The sequence below is a fragment of the Dipteris shenzhenensis genome, chromosome 24 (assembly GCF_047967505.1).
Source record: "Dipteris shenzhenensis isolate YYH24624 ecotype China chromosome 24, Dip_SZ_1.0, whole genome shotgun sequence".
NCBI lineage: Eukaryota > Viridiplantae > Streptophyta > Polypodiopsida > Gleicheniales > Dipteridaceae > Dipteris > Dipteris shenzhenensis.
Genome location: NC_141619.1, coordinates 1820709 through 1838876, shown reverse-complemented (window position 1 = coordinate 1838876; position 18168 = coordinate 1820709). Strand labels below are relative to the sequence as shown.

Below are 18168 nucleotides of genomic sequence, written 5' to 3'. Positions count from 1 at the left end.
GCAGCCCACTCCCTAGGACTTCATTTTGGGTTCTATTAATGGAAAAATCAAAGGCTGTCCACTAGTTTCCAATTGTTGATGGATTGGAAACATATTCTTTCGCACTTGGAATGGCATGGTAGGGATATTTATAGGGTAATTCTTTACAGGCCGGTCTAGAGTCTTCTCCCCTCCACTGGCTTTGTAGGATCCTCGACATTCTTATTTTCTGAGTCTCAAGGGGATCCACTCGGTTGCAGATGTGATCCATGATGATGGGACCCCTCTTTCTTTTCCTTTGGCTGCTGCAACATATAGCCTCAGCATGAATTATCATTTGGTATGGCGTTACATTATCTACATGATTCATAATTTTATTCCAGTTCCTACTTTGGAGATAGTTGAACAAGGTTTCCCACCATAATCCAGGGGCCTATAACACTTTTCTTGCAGTTCTCTCTCCTTGACTTTCCTACTAAGTGGGCTGAAGCTAATGCACTCCGAGATAACTTGGCTCGGAGCACTGTCAACCAGCTGCAAGACTGGACTCTTCATTCGCCAGGCTCAACATGCCATCCTTTGCGGCTATTTCGTATTACAGTTTCTTCTCTTTACGAATTTCTTTTGCCCTTACCTTGGGTTTTGCAGCAGGCAAATAAGCTTTGGCATATGAATCGTCCTGCAAAGTGGTGGCGACGGAGATTAAAATTTGGAAATCAAAACTTCCTCTTCAACAAAAGGTGTTTTTGTGGAGAGTTTTATTGGGAGTTTTTCCATCTGTTCTATGCAGTCCCGTACAACGCATGTTCATCCTCTTTGTCAATTTCCCGCCTGTACACGGTCCCTCTTGTTCTGCCGTCCGTACAATCTGTACGGATTTTGTATAGTTTTTGTACGTTGTATAGTTTCCATATGGGTTTTTTTGCTTCACTAATGAAAGGGTTTCTCTTTTCTTCGTCTGTACAGCATCGTCCGTACAGGTTGTACGCCTCAGTCACCTGTCTCATACGATTTCGTACTGTTGTACATATCTTTTGCAATTGGGGGTTTTGTAGCTACTGCTCATCAGCTGAAGCAATAGCTGAGACCGATGATCCCTGTCAAAGGCCAGCATATGAGTTCGACCACATGTATTATCTCTCGATTGAGGGGCATTATTAAAGTCTCCACAAAGAGAAGCATATGTCGCTAGGGATATCGCTGCATATCATGCCAAATAATACCTCTACCACATAGTCACATGAAAACCCGTTTTGTCCTCTTCGAAACCTCGAAACGTGAAACAGACGAAATGTTTCGAAATAGGATGAAACGCTCTCAACGAAACCTTTGTTTCGCCCAAATCAAAATAAACATTTTTGCCCCATTTTTTCTAGAATCCAAGGTGTTTATGTTTGATTTCCTTTTAGTATCTTGACTTTATATTTCTCTTTGTTCACTCTAACTTAAATATAACATATCTTTTTGTATCTATAAGGGTATATATTAAGTATCAATTCGAAACCTATCCGTTTCGTTTGACAACACGAAACGAAACGAAACAAAACCTGTCGCAACAGTGAAACGACAAAACAGACGAAACGTTTCTTGTGACTATGCTCTACCATGAGGTGATTGTGGGACATTAACTAAAGCAAATTCAAGAATCTCTCCTTCTACAAGGCACTACATAACGATCCCTCGACCATGAATGTCATTGAAGGCAGAAGTTGGCTGATGATCATGCTTAACCAAGAATACCACACCTGAAAAAGAATGATGTCCAGCATAAAAAATGTCATAGCCATGAAAGTGACCATGTTGTCCCGCATACATATGCTGATTGTGCTCTTGTAGAGCCACTATATCAGGCGGAAATTATTGAGATACACCCAAATTAACTTCCATTTCCTAGCATCACACAAACCTTGTACATGAAGTGTCAAACATTTGATTTGTGAGAGCATATTTACAATATACCTACAGCTGAATCAAGATTGAGTCAAGTTTGCATATCCACCTAAGCATCAAGGCCTCTATCCTAAGGTGACAAAGACTTCTGTTGAGAGGACAACAAACCCACAATATCCTCTTCATGGAAGAGAGTACGACTGGTTGTGACAGCAGCCCAAGTAATGCCAACACCCGAATAGATCGTTGGTATAGGATCAACCTGCAACATTATGATAATATCACGAGTCACTACAAAAATGTGGGTGGATTATGCTTTCACACATTCTGATCATGCCCCTTTATGGCTGAGGATTTCTTTGCATGAAATGCTAGATGATAGACTCTCTCAAAGAAGGCTGCTTATTGTAAACAATAATTATTTACAGCATGATGCCTACAAGGCAATGATCTATGATGCTTGCCAACCTCTTTCTCCTCAGAGTCTCATTGATATGGAATATGCTTGGGATGCTTTTGTTGCTAGAATGCAATCCGTCATTTGGGAATATGGCAAAAACTACATGAAGACGTTGAGAGACATTGTTGCTCGGGCAAAAATTACTAGTCAATCTTTGTCTGAGCTTAGTCACTTTCGGTCTCTGTCTAGGGACGAAAGCACATCTCTTTGTCAGGCTAGATAGTGTATACAAAGTAATGATCATAGAAAAATTAACTAAATGGGAGACGAGCAAGACAGAGAACTTTCTTGGACAAAGGTTGTTCATCCAAAGAATTCTATAAAAACTTGCATTCAAAAAGGCAATCTGCAAATATTTTCCATGCTCTTATGTATGATGGGGTTTGGACTTCTTCCAGAGCACCACTTGTTGCAGCATGTGTTGCTCATTTTTCTAGACCGTACGGGATTGCAGATTTCCCTTCACAAGCAGTTCTTGCAGCAAGGAGCCAACTCTTACAGTATGTCTTTCCCATTGCTACTCTTGCACAAGCTCTGGAGCTAGAAGGCCCTTTCACTGAAACATAATTATTTGATGCAATAAAATCTTGTGGCAGATGGAAATCTCCAGGATGGGATGGCTGTATTGAGATTCTAGAGTGTTCTTTGCTACTGCTACAGAAGTATCTTGTATTTGTTCGATTCATAGGACTTTTCAATGTTTGTTTTGGCCATTGCATTTCACATCATGTGCATTTGATAACCTCCACACATCAAAGAAGTTTCACTTATGGTTTCCACAACATGTTAAGAATCTTTGAATCCACTCGATCCCAAGAATGAGGTGCTTATTCTGTGAAGAAGTAAACGTTATCTGAATGTATTCTTTTGGAATTATTGGCATTATCTCATGTTTGACTGTGAACTTTGTGTGTAGGAATGCCGAAAATGGACAAGTTGGAAATTGAAGGGCGGGGATACCATACAAATCTTTATGCAGTACGAGGGATCTACAATGGGGGAAGAGAAGGGAAAAGTATGATTCAATGGTTTCGTGCAATGGCTGGAAGACCAGATCTTATCCCTATCATGGGTAGGCATTTTGACCACTCCCCTCGTCTTTTGCAAGTTTTCCTGGCAGGTGGTATGTGGGCTATGAAGAAAAACCCATGCAATTGCAACTCTATAAGTTCATTTATTGTTTTCTGAATTTGTGGCTTTGCTCAGGTGAAGTAGGCCGTATGTATGAAGCCAATGTGGACGATGTGGGTTGTAGACTTGTCGCAGTATACACTCCTGTTCGTGAGGATGGTGTTGGGGGTGCTCCTGTATCTGCTTCTACAGACCCTATTACTGTTGGTTTGTATCTCAAGCGTGTATTTCTAGTTGTGCTTGAGTGGTTCACTTTTCTTCTCTAAAACAGTATGATAGTTTGTCATTTTTGATTTGTACAACAGTGCTGACCTTTTCAGGCGCATCTCAGTCACTGTTTCTTAATAAAGTCATTGGATCATTCTGAACCAAAATATGTTTTTTAAATCCTTAACAGAGGCTGGGTTGGCTTCATTTTCTTGCATCGGATACTTTAAATCCAGGAAACCTCTATAGTTCCCTGGGCTAGTGGGAAAGAATTCTGATAATTTGTCTTTTATGATGTGCTGTGTAGAGCCTGAAGTTGCAAAGGAAGTGAAGCAAAAGCTGGAGCTAGGGGCTGTAAAGTTTGAGGTGACGGTTCTCATTTCTGCTCTCAGGTTTCCCCCCTTCTGTTTATGGAGTTGTGTCTTGAGCTTTATTTTATATTTGTTTCCATACAGGCTCTTCGTGATCGAGATCAGTCATCCTCGAAGGTATACACCTGTATTAATGATCTCCTTAAGCAGTAGCTCTCTATTGCTTTATCAAGGGAAAGCCTTTCTCGTTTTATGATATACATCTGTATAATAACAGGCACAAGCACAGCAAGGCCTTGGGAGCTTAGAAAGGCGTGTGCTAGATGTGAACAAGAAAAGATTCAAAGTTGTCAAGCCAGGATCTAAGACATCCTTTCCAAATACAGAGATTCGTGGCAGCTATGCCCCTCCCTTTCGTGTAAGTATTGTGTGTTTCCATATTTATCTCTTCCTTTGACAATTGAACATGCGATTCAGAGTCATCCCTCGGAATCTTTCTTAAGTTATGGATTCAGGCCCTGTACTTTTCAGACCATCTAGGCAATTACAATGTCTGGCATAATTATTGCTCTGATCTCCTCTCATCTTTCCCCCATGTTGCCCCTCTTTTGTTGAACCTGTTACCATACAAAGATGGAATAGCCCTTAAGACATTCATAAAGAAGGAATGGAGAGAAAATGAATGATGCAATTAAAAAGAATGCATAACATCTAACCATACCATAAGTGACATGAAGCCTCAAGAGTAGCCATAATTTGTAAAGATGCAAAATGACCAATGCATCTTGGTAATCCCACCATCTGCCTCATATCCTTTGTGCCATGATCTTTCTAGGTCTTGCTACCACTAATTAGTCTCTATTAATTGATTGGGCCTAGGACCCATGGGCCCCTTTGATCCCCCATGACCAAGATACTACCTGCATGATGGCATGCCGTGGAGTGTGATATTATAATTGGTATGTTTTTATTGGGCCTAATTTACTGAACTAGATGGTCAGCCTCCTCCATGGGCCTTGCAGGGTTGGTGTTGAATCTTGAAAGATATTTTTTTGACAACACCTCACTTGAAGCAGACACCTTTAGGATGCTCATCCTCAAGTCACTCAACTCTCAGATTCAAATGAGAGTCAGCCACCTGTCTGTTAAGGGCAGAATTTGACGGATTCTCTGAAGTAAGAGACAGTGGGTTGTCTTTTCTCTCTTTTAAAGAGAGAACTTGTGCATGTTTACATTTATGGGATGTGTTCTACTCTGGACCCTTTTCTCTTTCATAGGTCTGGTATACTCCCTGACCACGAGAAAGAAATAAAGAAACTCATATTAATGTCTGCAGGAGACCTCATGGGTCTATGGGACAAAGTACAAAATGTCAACATCTGGATAAGCCAGAGGGTCGAGGAGTGCACATGGCATCTCAGCTCGATTATTATTATCACACCGATACATACTAGGACTATATAACTAATAGAATGAACAGACCAAAGAGAGTTGGTGAGAGGGGGCAGCCTTGCTTGACTCCTGTGTCACTGCTTATGATGACTTTTCCTTCAGAGCATAGTTCGGGGCATCCAAACCACGTCGGATGCGGGAGGCTTCGGGCACCAAGGCGAAGACCTTGGGGAGAGTCATGGGAGAGGCACCATGGCGAGAACCGAGGTGGATACGTTTTCAAGACCAAGGTGTGGCGGACACACAAATGCGGGAAATTTTGTCTTCAAGGAGCAAGTTGTGAGACAGACACATGGATCAAAGGAGGATGGATCTCAAGACCAAGGTGCCGCAGATGCACGAATGTGAGAGATTGTCATCAAGGGCCAAGTCGCGAGACGAGTGCGATGGATCAAGAAGACGGATTTTCGAGAGCGCGACGAGAAACCAACTGGAGCCATTTCCACATACGGATGGGAGTTTCTAAGGTTCAGTGTGATGGGTGCATTGAGCTCGTGGGGATATTTCAGAGGTATGATTGGCTAATGATGGTCAAGGCTATGGATCGAACATCACGTTTCCAAAAGCAGTGTGATGGGCGCATTCTTCGAGGGAGTGTTATGGGCGAACACCTGGTTGGCAAGGCAAAGGTCACAAAGGGAGGTCAGGATAGGGATGACGTCAAAGTGGCAGCAGATGCCGTCAGCACGCAAGCGTGAGTTGACGCGACTAGGACTCACGTGGGACGTGATCGGAGAATGAGTGGGACACACCCAGAGGCGCAAGCGAGGATGCGAGTGGAGGATGGGTACCACTCCAAAGGGCAAAGAGGGAAGCAAGGATCAAGGGGACAATGGTACGTGACATGGAAGGACCAAGGTCAGAGAGGCTATTGCAAACTGGAGCGAAGACGTGGAGGTCGGTAGCTATGTGAGCAGTGCATGACGACAACGCAGCTGGGAACCAGTGAGACTTAAGCGAGGACGCGAGGGATGCGACGAGCATTGCCAATGGCCTCAAATCTAAACTCAACGGACAAAGGCATAGAGCAGGGATGAATGAGTTGGTGATAAGAACACAAGGGGATGTGTATCGAGATCTTCACTCAAACATCGAAGCGCAAGCGAGGTGCAGGAGGCATCTCGAACAGGTCAATTCCAATGAAGCGGAACCAAGGGGTAAGTCAGTTTTGGTAACGGTGGTATGAGGAGTAGCGCAGAGTTGCATCACGGTTAATCATGAAGATTGCAACGCGGAGTTGCATTGTGCGGATGAACGATGGAAAGACATGGCGAGGAATCCGCTAGGGGGAACCATGACAATGGCCAACGTGGAGTTGCACACGGGCAAGCAAAGGGAAGATCCGATGGCACATCGTCACCAAGGTATCACGAGGTTGATTGAGAAACGGACTCAACTAATCTCAACACATATTCGGGACGCACCGTGGAAATTTGGCTTTGGAATGAGCTATGGAAGCACCGTTTGTAAATGAATGTGTAAATGTTTGTACACTAGAGTAGCGGGTGAGTATAGGAGGGACCACTGGTGTGACAGTTGATAATGATGGGCCGGACCCTTGTATAAATTTACACGGCACTTGAACTAGGTCCATGAGGACATGAACTGAGTAGGACGGTGGAGAGTATATTGGAGGTGGTGCTTCCTCATAGGCATGGTGCCGACCTCTTGTATGATGAATAACATTGGTATTTTACATGATGGTCTCTCGTGAGCGTTACGCACATGCACACACCAGAACGTGGGTGGGCTTGAGAGCACGGAACGAGAGGTGAAGGAGAGTGAGGCCAGGTGAACTGGCATGCACAGCACACACCCCGCACACCCCTGGGGCCAGAGTTGAGGTTCTAGCATGGCTATGGGGCTGCTCACAGAAATGGACGTTTCTTGGTCGTTCAGACTCCGTTTGAGGCGAGACCTACGCCGTTGCGAAGAGCACGAGCGCCTCTTCGATCCTAGCACATCAGCTTGGCCTGAAAGGCTGCTGGTAAAAGCAGTTTTGGAAAGAAAGCCAAGGGGGTCTCGAGAGTGTAGACTCGCGGAGAGGCTGGCTACGAGCGCATTGGACATTGGAGGCTCGCGGAGAGCATGGATGAAAGGTTATGGGCCAAAGATGCGGTCGAGTACGAGCTAGTCGAGGAGGTCCTCATGGTTGGTTTGGACCCCGATTGTCATGGATGTCGAACTAGTAACGTAGACGCTCCTGGCACAACCCTAAGAGGTTGCGGTTGCTTCGGGCTTCGCAACTCATGAGAGTGGGAGTCGGCGACCTTGTCATGGGGATCGTCTTGAGGAGACGAGCATGGCATGTGAGATCCGAACGTAGGAGGACCGCTCATGTTGGGTTTTTGGCATGGATATGAGGCACATGCGAGCTAGCTCGGGATTCGGCTAAGGCGCATGGATCAAAGGAAGACGAATCTCAAGACCAAGGTGCCGCAGATGCATGAATGTGAGAGATTGTCTTCAAGGGCCAAGTCGCGAGACGAGCGCGATGGATTAAGAAGACGGATTTTCGGGAGAGCGACGGGCAACCGACTGGAGCCATTGCCACATACGGATGGGAGTTTCTAAGGTTTAGTGTGATGGGTGCATTGAGCTCGAGGGGATATTGCAGACTTATGATTGGCTAATGATGGTCAAGGCTATGGATCGAACATCACGTTTCCAAAAGTAGTGTGATGGGCGCATTGTTCGAGGGAGCGTTATGGGCGAACACCTGGTTGGCAAGGGCAAAGGTCACAAAGGGAGGTCAGGATAGGGATGACGTCAAAGTGGTAGCGGATGTCGTCAGCACGCAAGCGCAAGGATGTGCGAGCAGGGCTCAAGTGGGACGCGATCGGAGAATGAGTGGGACACACCCAGAGGCGCAAGCAAGGATGCGAGCGGAGGATGGGTACCACTCCAAAGGGCAAAGAGGGAAGCAAGGATCAAGGGGACAACGGTACATGACGCGGAAGGACCAAGGTCAGAGAGGCTACTGCAAACTGGAGTGAAGACGTGGAGGTCGGTAGCTGTGTGAGCAGTGCACGATGACAACGCAGCTGGGAACCGGTGAGACTGTGCGTGAGGACACGAGGGATGTGAGGAGCATTGCCGATGGCATCAAATCTAAACTCAACGGACAAAGGCGTAGCGTAGGCATGATGTGTATCGAGTTGCATCACGAGATTAATTATGAGATTAATTATGAAGATTGCAACGCGGAGTTGCATTGTGCAGATGAACGATGGAAAGACATGGCGAGGAATCCGCCATTCTTGGCTGGGGGGAACCATGACAATGGATGTTAACGTCCACAGGAGACCTCAGACACACAGAGAGGCATTGGCACTGGCATAGGAATTAAAATTCCATATGTTATAGTGTGCTTGGTGTTAGTTTGAGGATGATAATGTGATTTGGCCTAAGGTAGGTGGAGGCTATAAAATATTGTGTGCATTTGGTGTTTGTTTATGCAAGTGTGGTCCATCTAGAATAAGATATGGGAAAGGTGGATGATGCATTAAATGGGCATCTTGCCACATAGGTGGACCCATGGCAACATTAAGTGAGCTAGGAGCAAGGTCAATGGGATCGCAATATAAAATGTGTAAAAGAGGTTGAGGTGGCAACAAATCTTGTGCAAACCCTACCTCTAGGAATATTTTAGTACATGAGTAAGGATGAGATGGCAAGCATCTTTGTGCCGGCCCTCCACCTATCCTCCTAGATGCTTGTGTATATTATTAAATTAGGAAAGAGCCATTGGGTATCATAGATGTAAGATAAGGGGGGTTTGAGTTATATGGAGAATTGAGGCAAAATATTCTTGCTGGCAATTGACAGTGTGCAACCTCCTTGCTCACATGGATGGTGCCCCCCTCTCACTATGCATGTGGGAGGGGCAATTTATTGAGGAGACCTTGGCCTATAAAAAGAGATCACTCTTTGATGTTGAGGCTGCCTCTACATTCGACACCTCTCTATGTAGAAACTCTTTTCCTTAGTCCTTCCCTCTCTTTGTATATAGCCTCGGTGCCTTGGATTAATATTACGGACCTACTTTTGCCTCCATTCCCTCTCATTTTGTTCCTATATGTTTCCTTCCCTCTCTCCCCCTCTCATGGGCAGTTTACCATGAAGGCGTAGCCCTAATCAGAGAGTTTAAATCAAAACCAAAAGACTCTGTCTTAAACTAATGTATGGCTGATTACTCTTTCAGACTATTATGTAAGTACTCTAAATAAATGGGGTTTGCTTTTGCACTCCTTGGGAGCTGCCATGTGTTAGCACCTATGTGTTGGGAGTGTAGGGTGACACCTTAGGTGTAGGCCCGGGGCACTTTTTACTCTAGCTAGTGGAGGTTTTTTCCCGCGAGCTTGGCATGCACTTCCATGTGACCTACAGGGTGTACTTAGCAAGCACAACCCTATCCATGTATATGATGTGACTTTAGTCACATCTTCTCAATCATTCATTCCAATCATTGCTATTTGCACTTGCTCACTCCTCGTGTGTCTTGTCTCTGCACCAACAAATGGTATCAGAGCACAACCTGTGAGATCACTACTCTACGTGCAGTCATCTTCTTCCAGTCGCGGCCGCCAAGCTCGTGGACGTTGCTACACCTTGCAGCCCTGCGCCTTTGCTGTTGCTGCTCGTGAAGCTGCTGAGCGTGGAGCCTGATGCTCGGCTTTGCCCTGCCTATGGTGATAGTCGCCTGTGCATAGCCGCTCTAGCCCAGCTCTACGCTGCTGGCTGCACGTCGTAGAGACCTGTATCATCCCGTTTGGAGGTAGCCGCTCCATCCAGACCTGCACCATCACTTACCGTTGCTGCCGCATCTGCCCAGCATGTGAACCGGAGCTCTTGCCGTGGAGCTGTCGCTGTTGCTCCGTGGACGTGAAAGCATAGAACAGACGCTGCCTACCTCTCTGCGTCGAAACGCCGTCATCTACCTGCTTGTGGAGCTGCGTGTGCACGACGTTTGGACGGGAGGCTGCTGCTGCCCCATGGATGTGGAGACTCAGACGACTACGCCTTTGCACCGGGCGGGCCTTGCGTCGTGAAAGCCATCGTCTGCTCCAGCTACCTTGCCATCCTCCTGGCCGTCGCCCATGCATAGTAGCTCCAGCCTGAACAGGCTGTCGCCCGTCTTCCAATCGTAGCTACCTGCGTGGAAGTGTCGTCACACGCTGTTGTGCGCCGTCGCCTGCCCCGTGACCTGCATCGTCGCCCTTCTGCTCAAGCGTAACCTGCAGTTGCCCTTCATCGCCTGAGAGCTGCGCCTGGATACCTGTTCGTGGTGCTGCGATATTTGATCGTGTTGCTGCTGTCCAGCCAGCATGTGTCGGGGAGCTGTCTGCACGTGAAGCTCCGCCATTGATTTGCGCCATCACTCTTGTGGAAGCGCCTGAGCGCTCCGCCATTGAACTGCTCCAGCGCACTCAACGCCATTGCCACGTGACCTGCGCCGTCGACACGCTGCCTACACCTGGCTGTTTGGCTCAGATACGTTGCCCACGTCGAGCTACCTACGTGGTGACCACAAAGGGATTGTTTTGGTATGGGGAGTTCTCTATCCGTGTGATATGTGCTGGTGTTTTTTCTTTAGCCCGCGTGCCTCGGGGTATTTCTCTTTATTTTCAGGTACACAGTCATTTAGGGCAAAATCAGAGGGATTTTTGCATTTTGGGGAAATTTTGTGCAATTGCAATGGCAGAAAGGGATGTTTTTGGATTGCTCTCTGCAGAAGATAAGTTGGATGGCACCAACTATCCTCGCTGTTCGTACATGATGCAACATGTGCTTGTGGCCAAAGGCTTTTGGGGCATTGTAGATGGCACTCAGTTGCGTCCACATGCACCTGCTCCTTCACCCAGTTCAGAGCGTGAGTCATCTCGGATTACAGAGATATCACATGCACCTACTCCAGAGCAGAGTCGATGGGATGGCCGGGATGCCAATGCACATGCCTTGATTGTATTCTCTGTTAAAAGAAGCATTATTCCTCACATCCGGTCATGCAAAACAGCAAGGGCAGCTTGGGAAAGTTTGGCAAACTTATACCAAGTCAGGAATGAAGCCCGTGTGGCATACTTGAAGAGGAAATTGGAGACTCTTCCTATGCTTGATGGTGATTCCATGGATGATTATCTCACGAAGGTAAAGGATTTACAGGAGCAATTAGCATGTGTGGATGAGATTATTCCGGATGCCTCGTTGGTTTCTACAATGTTGCAGGCCATCCCCGATGCATATCAGAATGTGTCCACTACTATGCGGCTCTTGATGAAGGGTAATCCCAATTCGATTACCTTCGATGAGCTTGTTTCTGTACTCTTGCAAGAGGAGCAGTCCAGACATAACAGGACCGTGATGCGTGTGGCTGATCAGGCTTTTATTGCCAGCCAGAAAGGCAAAGGTAAGGCTGCGTTTCAGGGGGGCAGCAAGCCCAAGAAAGATGCAGGCCAGCCATCTAGCAAGTATGAAAAAGAGGGTGATAAACCCAAGAAAAAGGGGAAGTGCAACTATTGCAGGAAGCCAAGACATTACATTAATGAATGTTGCAAGAGGCTTGAGAAGGAAAAGAGCAAAGAGGCCAGCATGGCAGTGATGGATAATGTCCCCAAGTCAGATAACAAAGAGGCTGCAAATTACACTTATACATCCTCCCATGATGAGGAATGGGCTTTTACAGTGTTATGCAGTTACAATCCGTCTGTTCATGATGCATGCCTATCTGTGAGTGATGCCAATGTATGGTATTTTGACAGTGGTGCTAGCAAGCACATTACCTCACAGAAGGATTTGTTTACATCTTATGCAGCTGGTTCTCATGGAGGCACGGTGACATGTGCCAACAACTCCTCCCATCCTGTGCAAGGAGTGGGAAAGATTGTACTTACCGCAGCAAATGGTGGTGCATTTACACTCTCTGATGTGCTATGGGTGCCTGGCATCAAAAAGAATTTGCTTTCAGTTTCAGCCATTGCCTGTGGTGGCTTAATGGTGAAGTTTTTGGATGACAGATGCACCGTACATGACATTAGTGATGGTGATACAATTGTGACTTTTGAAACTTTATGCCACGGACTTTATAGACTTGATCACTATGAGAGTGCTTTGCATGATGCTTTATTCACCACCACCCCATCACAGTTGGCAAATGCTGAATTATGGCATGCTCGATTTGGCCGTCTCAATTTCAGAAGTTTGCTGCATTTACACAGCCATGAAATGGTGTCCGAGATGCCACACATACATACTCCGACTCGCCATGTATGCGAGGGATGTATCTTGGGGAAGATGCATCGCACACCGATTCCCAAAGATGGGACTGTCAGAGCTGTCCGGAGATTACAGCTTATACACAGTGATGTTTGTGGTCCTATGAGGACTCCATCTATCGGGGGATATCTGTATTTTGTCACTTTCATTGATGATTTCTCTCGTTTCACGTGGCTCTACCCATTGAAGGAGAAGTCAGAGGTGTTTACAAAATTCAGACATTTTATTACTCAGGCTGAGAATTATGCCTCAGAAAAAGTGGGGACACTTTGCACTGATCAAGGGGGGGAATACATGTCCAAGGAATTTCATGCATATCTTGTAGAGAGAGGCATCATCCATCAGTGTACCACTCCATACACCCCAGAGCAAAATGGGCTGGCTGAAAGGAAAAACAGGTCGGAAATGGAGATGGGTAGATGTATGCTCAAAGGCAAAGGTTTGCCCAACAGGTTCTGGATGGAAGCTCTCATGTGTGCAAATTATGTGCTTAACAGATGTCCCACAAAGGCCTTGCATAATCTCACCCCGTATGAGGCATGGCATGGTAGAAAGCCTTCTGTTGCTCATCTCAGAGTATTTGGTTGCTTGGCCTATGCACATGTGCCACAGCAACATCATACTAAACTTGATGATAAGGCTCTCAAATGCATTTTTGTGGGGTACAGTGTTGAAAGCAAAGGGTATCGGCTGTATCGTCCCTCCAGCAGGAGGATTATTACAAGCAGAGATGTCATTTTTGCTGAGGATTCCACTCAGCCATTGCTGTCCTGTCAAAAACAGCCTGATGTCTACTCCAGGGATGTGTTTGAACAAATGCTGCCCATGACAACTGAAGGTCCCTCATTTTCAGAACATTCCAGTTTGATTCCCCATGCTGTTACGCAGGCCGATACAGCACCTAATCAGCCTATTGTGGCTGAACCACATATGCCTATGGATGAGGCAAATATTGACCAGGCAGTTGATGAGGAAAGGACAGCCATTCAGTCATCCAAACGGGTGCCCAGGTGGCTGATTGAAACATTACGGGACAGCAGTTTACATACTCCTTTACCTGCGAGGACTCGTGCAAAATCTCATCATGCATCTGGGTTGTTTACTGATTATGCCTTTCAGAGCACATGCAGTGATGAAGAACCTCTGACATTTGAGGATGCTGCAGAGGATAGTAATTGGATGGCAGCCATGCATTCAGAATATGATTCTATCATGCAAAATGAAACATGGCACTTGGCTGAATTGCCTCCAGGCAAAAAGGCCATTGGTACTAAGTGGGTTTACAAGATTAAGCGGAAGGCTGATGGTTCAGTAGACCGCTTCAAAGCAAGACTCGTTGCGAAAGGGTATGCTCAGCAAAAGGATATTGATTTTGATGAAACCTTTGCCCCTGCCTCTTGCATGACCACTATCAGATGCATGATTGCCATGGCAGCCCATCATGGATGGCAAGTACATCAGTTGGACATCAAAACAGCGTTCCTACATGGAGACTTGCATGAGGAGGTTTATGTTACACAGTTGGACATCAAAACAGCGTTCCTACATGGAGACTTGCATGAGGAGGTTTATGTTACACAGCCTCGTGGATTTGTGCAGGATGGTCAGGAACACTTGGTGTGCAGGCTTCGCAAAGCTCTGTATGGCCTTAAGCAGGCACCTAGAGCTTGGTAATGAGAAGGTACACACTTATTTGGTTGCCCAGGGATTCTGCAACAGTCCAACTGAGAGTACCCTCTATGTTAAGAGGACTCAGGATATTTTTTTGGTCATTGTTTTATATGTTGATGACATGCTGCTCACAGGCCCCAATGAGCAAGATATTGCAGCCTTCAAGGCTGAATTACATTTCTCATTTGAGATGAGTGATCTGGGCCCTTTGCATTTTTATTTGGGCATTCAGTTTATACAACGGGATGATGGTATTGTTCTGAAACAAACTAAATACATCCAGAAGTTGCTTCAGCGGTTCTCTTTCCAGGATTGCAAGCCAGTTGCAACTCCTGTGGAGCCTGGCATGAAATTCAGCATTGAAGATTCTGGAGATGCCTTTGATCAGACATTGTACCAGCAGGCTGTGGGCTGTTTGATTTATTTGTGCAATACATGGCGAGATATTCAGTTTGGGGTTTCCTTATTGAGCAGATTCATGCATTGCCTAGGAACTAAGCATTGGCAAGCTGTTAAGCAGGTGTTCCGCTATTTGCACGGTACTATGCACCTTGGTTTATTCTTTCCCAGGGGGGCTGATCCACAGCTGCATGCTTTCTGTGACTCCGATTGGGCAGGATGCTTTGACACAAGAGTGTCCACTTCAGGTTTTTGCTTCTACTTTGGGCAGTCATGCATCTCTTGGTTGAGTAAGAAGCAACCCTCCGTGGCCACTTCCAGTTGTGAAGCTGAGTACAGGGCAGCTTTCACAACCACCGTTGAGTGTGTTTGGCTCAGGCGATTATTTGCTGATTTGGGTATGAGACAGGAGTCTGCTACCTCTATTTTTACAGGCAGTCAGAGTGCTTTGGCAGTTGCGAAGAATCCCGTCTGCCATGCTCGCACAAAGCATATTGAGGTTCATTATCATTATGTCAGAGAGAGATTGTCTGCCTCAGAAATCAGCATGATCTATGTGCCTACACATGACAATGTGGCAGATATATTCACCAAAGCATTGTCTTGTGAGAAGTTCGAAGGCTTTCGCAAACTTCTGAACGTACTTCCTTTTGGTGATTGATATCACATTTGCGTTGTACATTGTCACCACTTCACTCCAGGGGGGTTTGTTAGCACCTATGTGTTGGGAGTGTAGGGTGACACCTTAGGTGTAGGCCCGGGGCACTTTTTACTTCAGCTAGTGGAGGTTTTTTCCCCCAAGCTTGGCAGGCACACTTCCATGTGACCTGCAAGGTGTGCTTAGCAAGCACAACCCTATCCATGTATATGATGTGACTTTAGTCACATCTTCTCAATCATTCATTCCAATCATTGCTATTTGCACTTGCTCACTCCTCGTGTGTCTTGTCTCTGCACCAACACCATGCGCCCTCCGTAAAGCAGTTGTACTAGAGGGTTTCCTGCTGTCCCATAGACCTTTTGGTCTCTAGTGGACGTTAATAGAATTTCTTTTCTTTTCTCCATGTTCTCTTCTATGATAATTACCCTCTCCATGTTCCTCTCCATATTCCCTTGCATTTGAATCCTTTCCCACCTCCACCCTCGTGTTGTGGTTCCTTCGCCTCACGTGCGGGGCACGTTGATTGAGTCATTGAGTTGTGAGAACATAGAAATTCCACCCTTTTACAGCATGCTATATAGAACTGGTCTCCAGCATGGCAGCGCATTTTCTTCTACATGATATCAGTGAATAGATACAGGAGTTGGCCCTTTTGAGCACACAGTCTTGTCGTATCCGAGTCCTTGCATCCAAAGCGTATAGGCCAATCTTCATGTATGTTTCCGTATCTGGACTCTGGAGATGCCACCACAATTCTTCACGAGGGGATCAGTGAACAAACATAGTCCTATGCTATCTTACATCCTTGTATGTAGTTCATTACTAGGCTGACCTTGTATGTTCTGCATTTGGAGATGCCACCACAGCACTCGATACCAGATTTTTCCATTGATTGTACCTATTTCCGGTCTTATAGACCCTTGCAGTCTTGTATGTATGACTGTATGAATGAGAATGTGTGTATGCATCATGTGCCAACAATTTTACTCACCAACCAGGTGGGGCCATTATCTTTTCATGCTCAAGACGTCCCCTAATGATACAGTGGTATATCATGTCCATCCCTTTGGTTTGCTCATTACATTCAGGTACTTCATGCATTGGGATTTTTTCGTTGTGTTCCCAGCTGATTGATTTGAAACTTTGCTTCATGATGAGATAAGCTTTGCCTTACTATTTTGCAAGGAGAAATGAAAAATACTCCATTTTAGTTTGTGATCAACTTTGCTTAAGAAGTATTTTCCATGGTTGAGAGGAAAGCTTTTAATTTTTAGAGGCAACTCAAGTATAGTAGTTTTAGTTTGATGAAGGATAGTGTGGAACTATGCTGCATTCCTCACCAAGGATGGGCTGAGAATAATTGAACTCTGGTCCAGACTGAACTTGCCAAACCCTATGCACTTGCACATTTCTTATAGGCTTGAAGTATTAGATATAGAAACAGTTTCAATTCCATTGTACTGTACTAGTATACCACGCTCAAACACTGATGATCTGTTTGATCCAATAATTAACAGTACTCAACATCTTTGTGGACAGGTTGAAATCTTTCATAATGATCAACACCGGCTCAAACTTGTGATTGACAATGAAAATGAAGTAGATTTGATGGTTCAAGCAAGAAACCTTCGAGATGTAATTGTTCTTGTACTGAGGGGATTTGCGCAGAAATTCAATGGAACAGCTATGAAGATATGAACCCTGCACGATTTTGACTTGTGAGTGTATTATACATCTTATACTCCCCAGGCATCGATGAAATTTCTTGGCCAGTAACTAAATGGGGTTGTCACATAAATTACTTCCAAATTATATGTAACATTGAATTAATCTTCTTGTACACTAATGAAAAATGTTGAATTCTTAAATTATGTAACTGCTGAAATTAATCTAATTTTAAATTACTGTTCGTGTATACTAATGAAATGGAGTTTCCTTGAACCTTAAGGGCCGCTGATGCTGCAATAAGCGTTACTTTTCAAAGGATAGAATTGCTTGTATCTAGTAGTATCTCAGTAAAAGTGATATAATGGCATATCCTTGGCTGATCCAATGGAATTCGAAATACCATTTTGCAATGTAAAGAGTGCACAGATGGAATCTGCAAAGCCTGCAGCAGGCCTAAACGAGAGCAGCATTGTCCAAAATAGGCAGTTAATTATTTTTTGCGCGTTGCTGACGTCTTATTCTTGCTATTATAACCTGCCTGTTTGATTTTGCCTTCATATTGCACTAGATAACAGAAAAGAAAGAATCTAAAACTGATACTCTGTTGGGACGAATGAAAAATAGAATCTGTATATGAATCTAAAGAATGTAGAGGTTGCTTGCTTGTGGAAATAACACAAGTTCAAGGGAAGCTATGATTTTGAATATCTGTAGTAATTGTTTTTCTCAAGTCAAGCATTGCCACTGTAGTACTAAACCTCCTTGGCTAAAAGATTTTCGTACAAAACCTGAACAATAGAATTTAGAACAAGAGATCAAGATGTCAAATCCCATCATTACTACGACAAAAGACATTGTAAAAGCAGTAAGATTCTTTATTTGATTTGTATTCTCTTTGTAAGCTCTAATTGTATTTCCTTGTAGTAAGAGTGAAATTTGTCAAAGATAGATTTTACAGAAGCACCAAGGAGTTACAAGGACCGCAGGTGACTTCTAAAAAGTTCTCGTTCAAGTGATGGTTGAAGGATATTTTTATAGCCTTTAACAATAAATGTTTATATACATAT

The 18168-nt window shown here is 45.0% G+C and overlaps 1 protein-coding gene across 1 annotated transcript in view; it reads left to right on the top strand.

Annotated features, from left to right (window-relative positions):
- The window catches only part of LOC147886083 (187-kDa microtubule-associated protein AIR9-like), a 227735-nt gene extending 210387 nt beyond the window's left edge, over nt 1-17348 (top strand). The window contains exons 32-37 of the mRNA XM_087395940.1: nt 3246-3401; nt 3536-3667; nt 3975-4033; nt 4123-4155; nt 4256-4396; nt 16973-17348. Of these exons, the coding sequence (XP_087252066.1) occupies nt 3246-3401; nt 3536-3667; nt 3975-4033; nt 4123-4155; nt 4256-4396; nt 16973-17131 (680 nt within the window). The 3' untranslated portion in view covers nt 17132-17348. The remainder of the gene's footprint in view (nt 1-3245; nt 3402-3535; nt 3668-3974; nt 4034-4122; nt 4156-4255; nt 4397-16972) is intronic.
- Nucleotides 17349-18168: the final 820 nt, after the last annotated feature.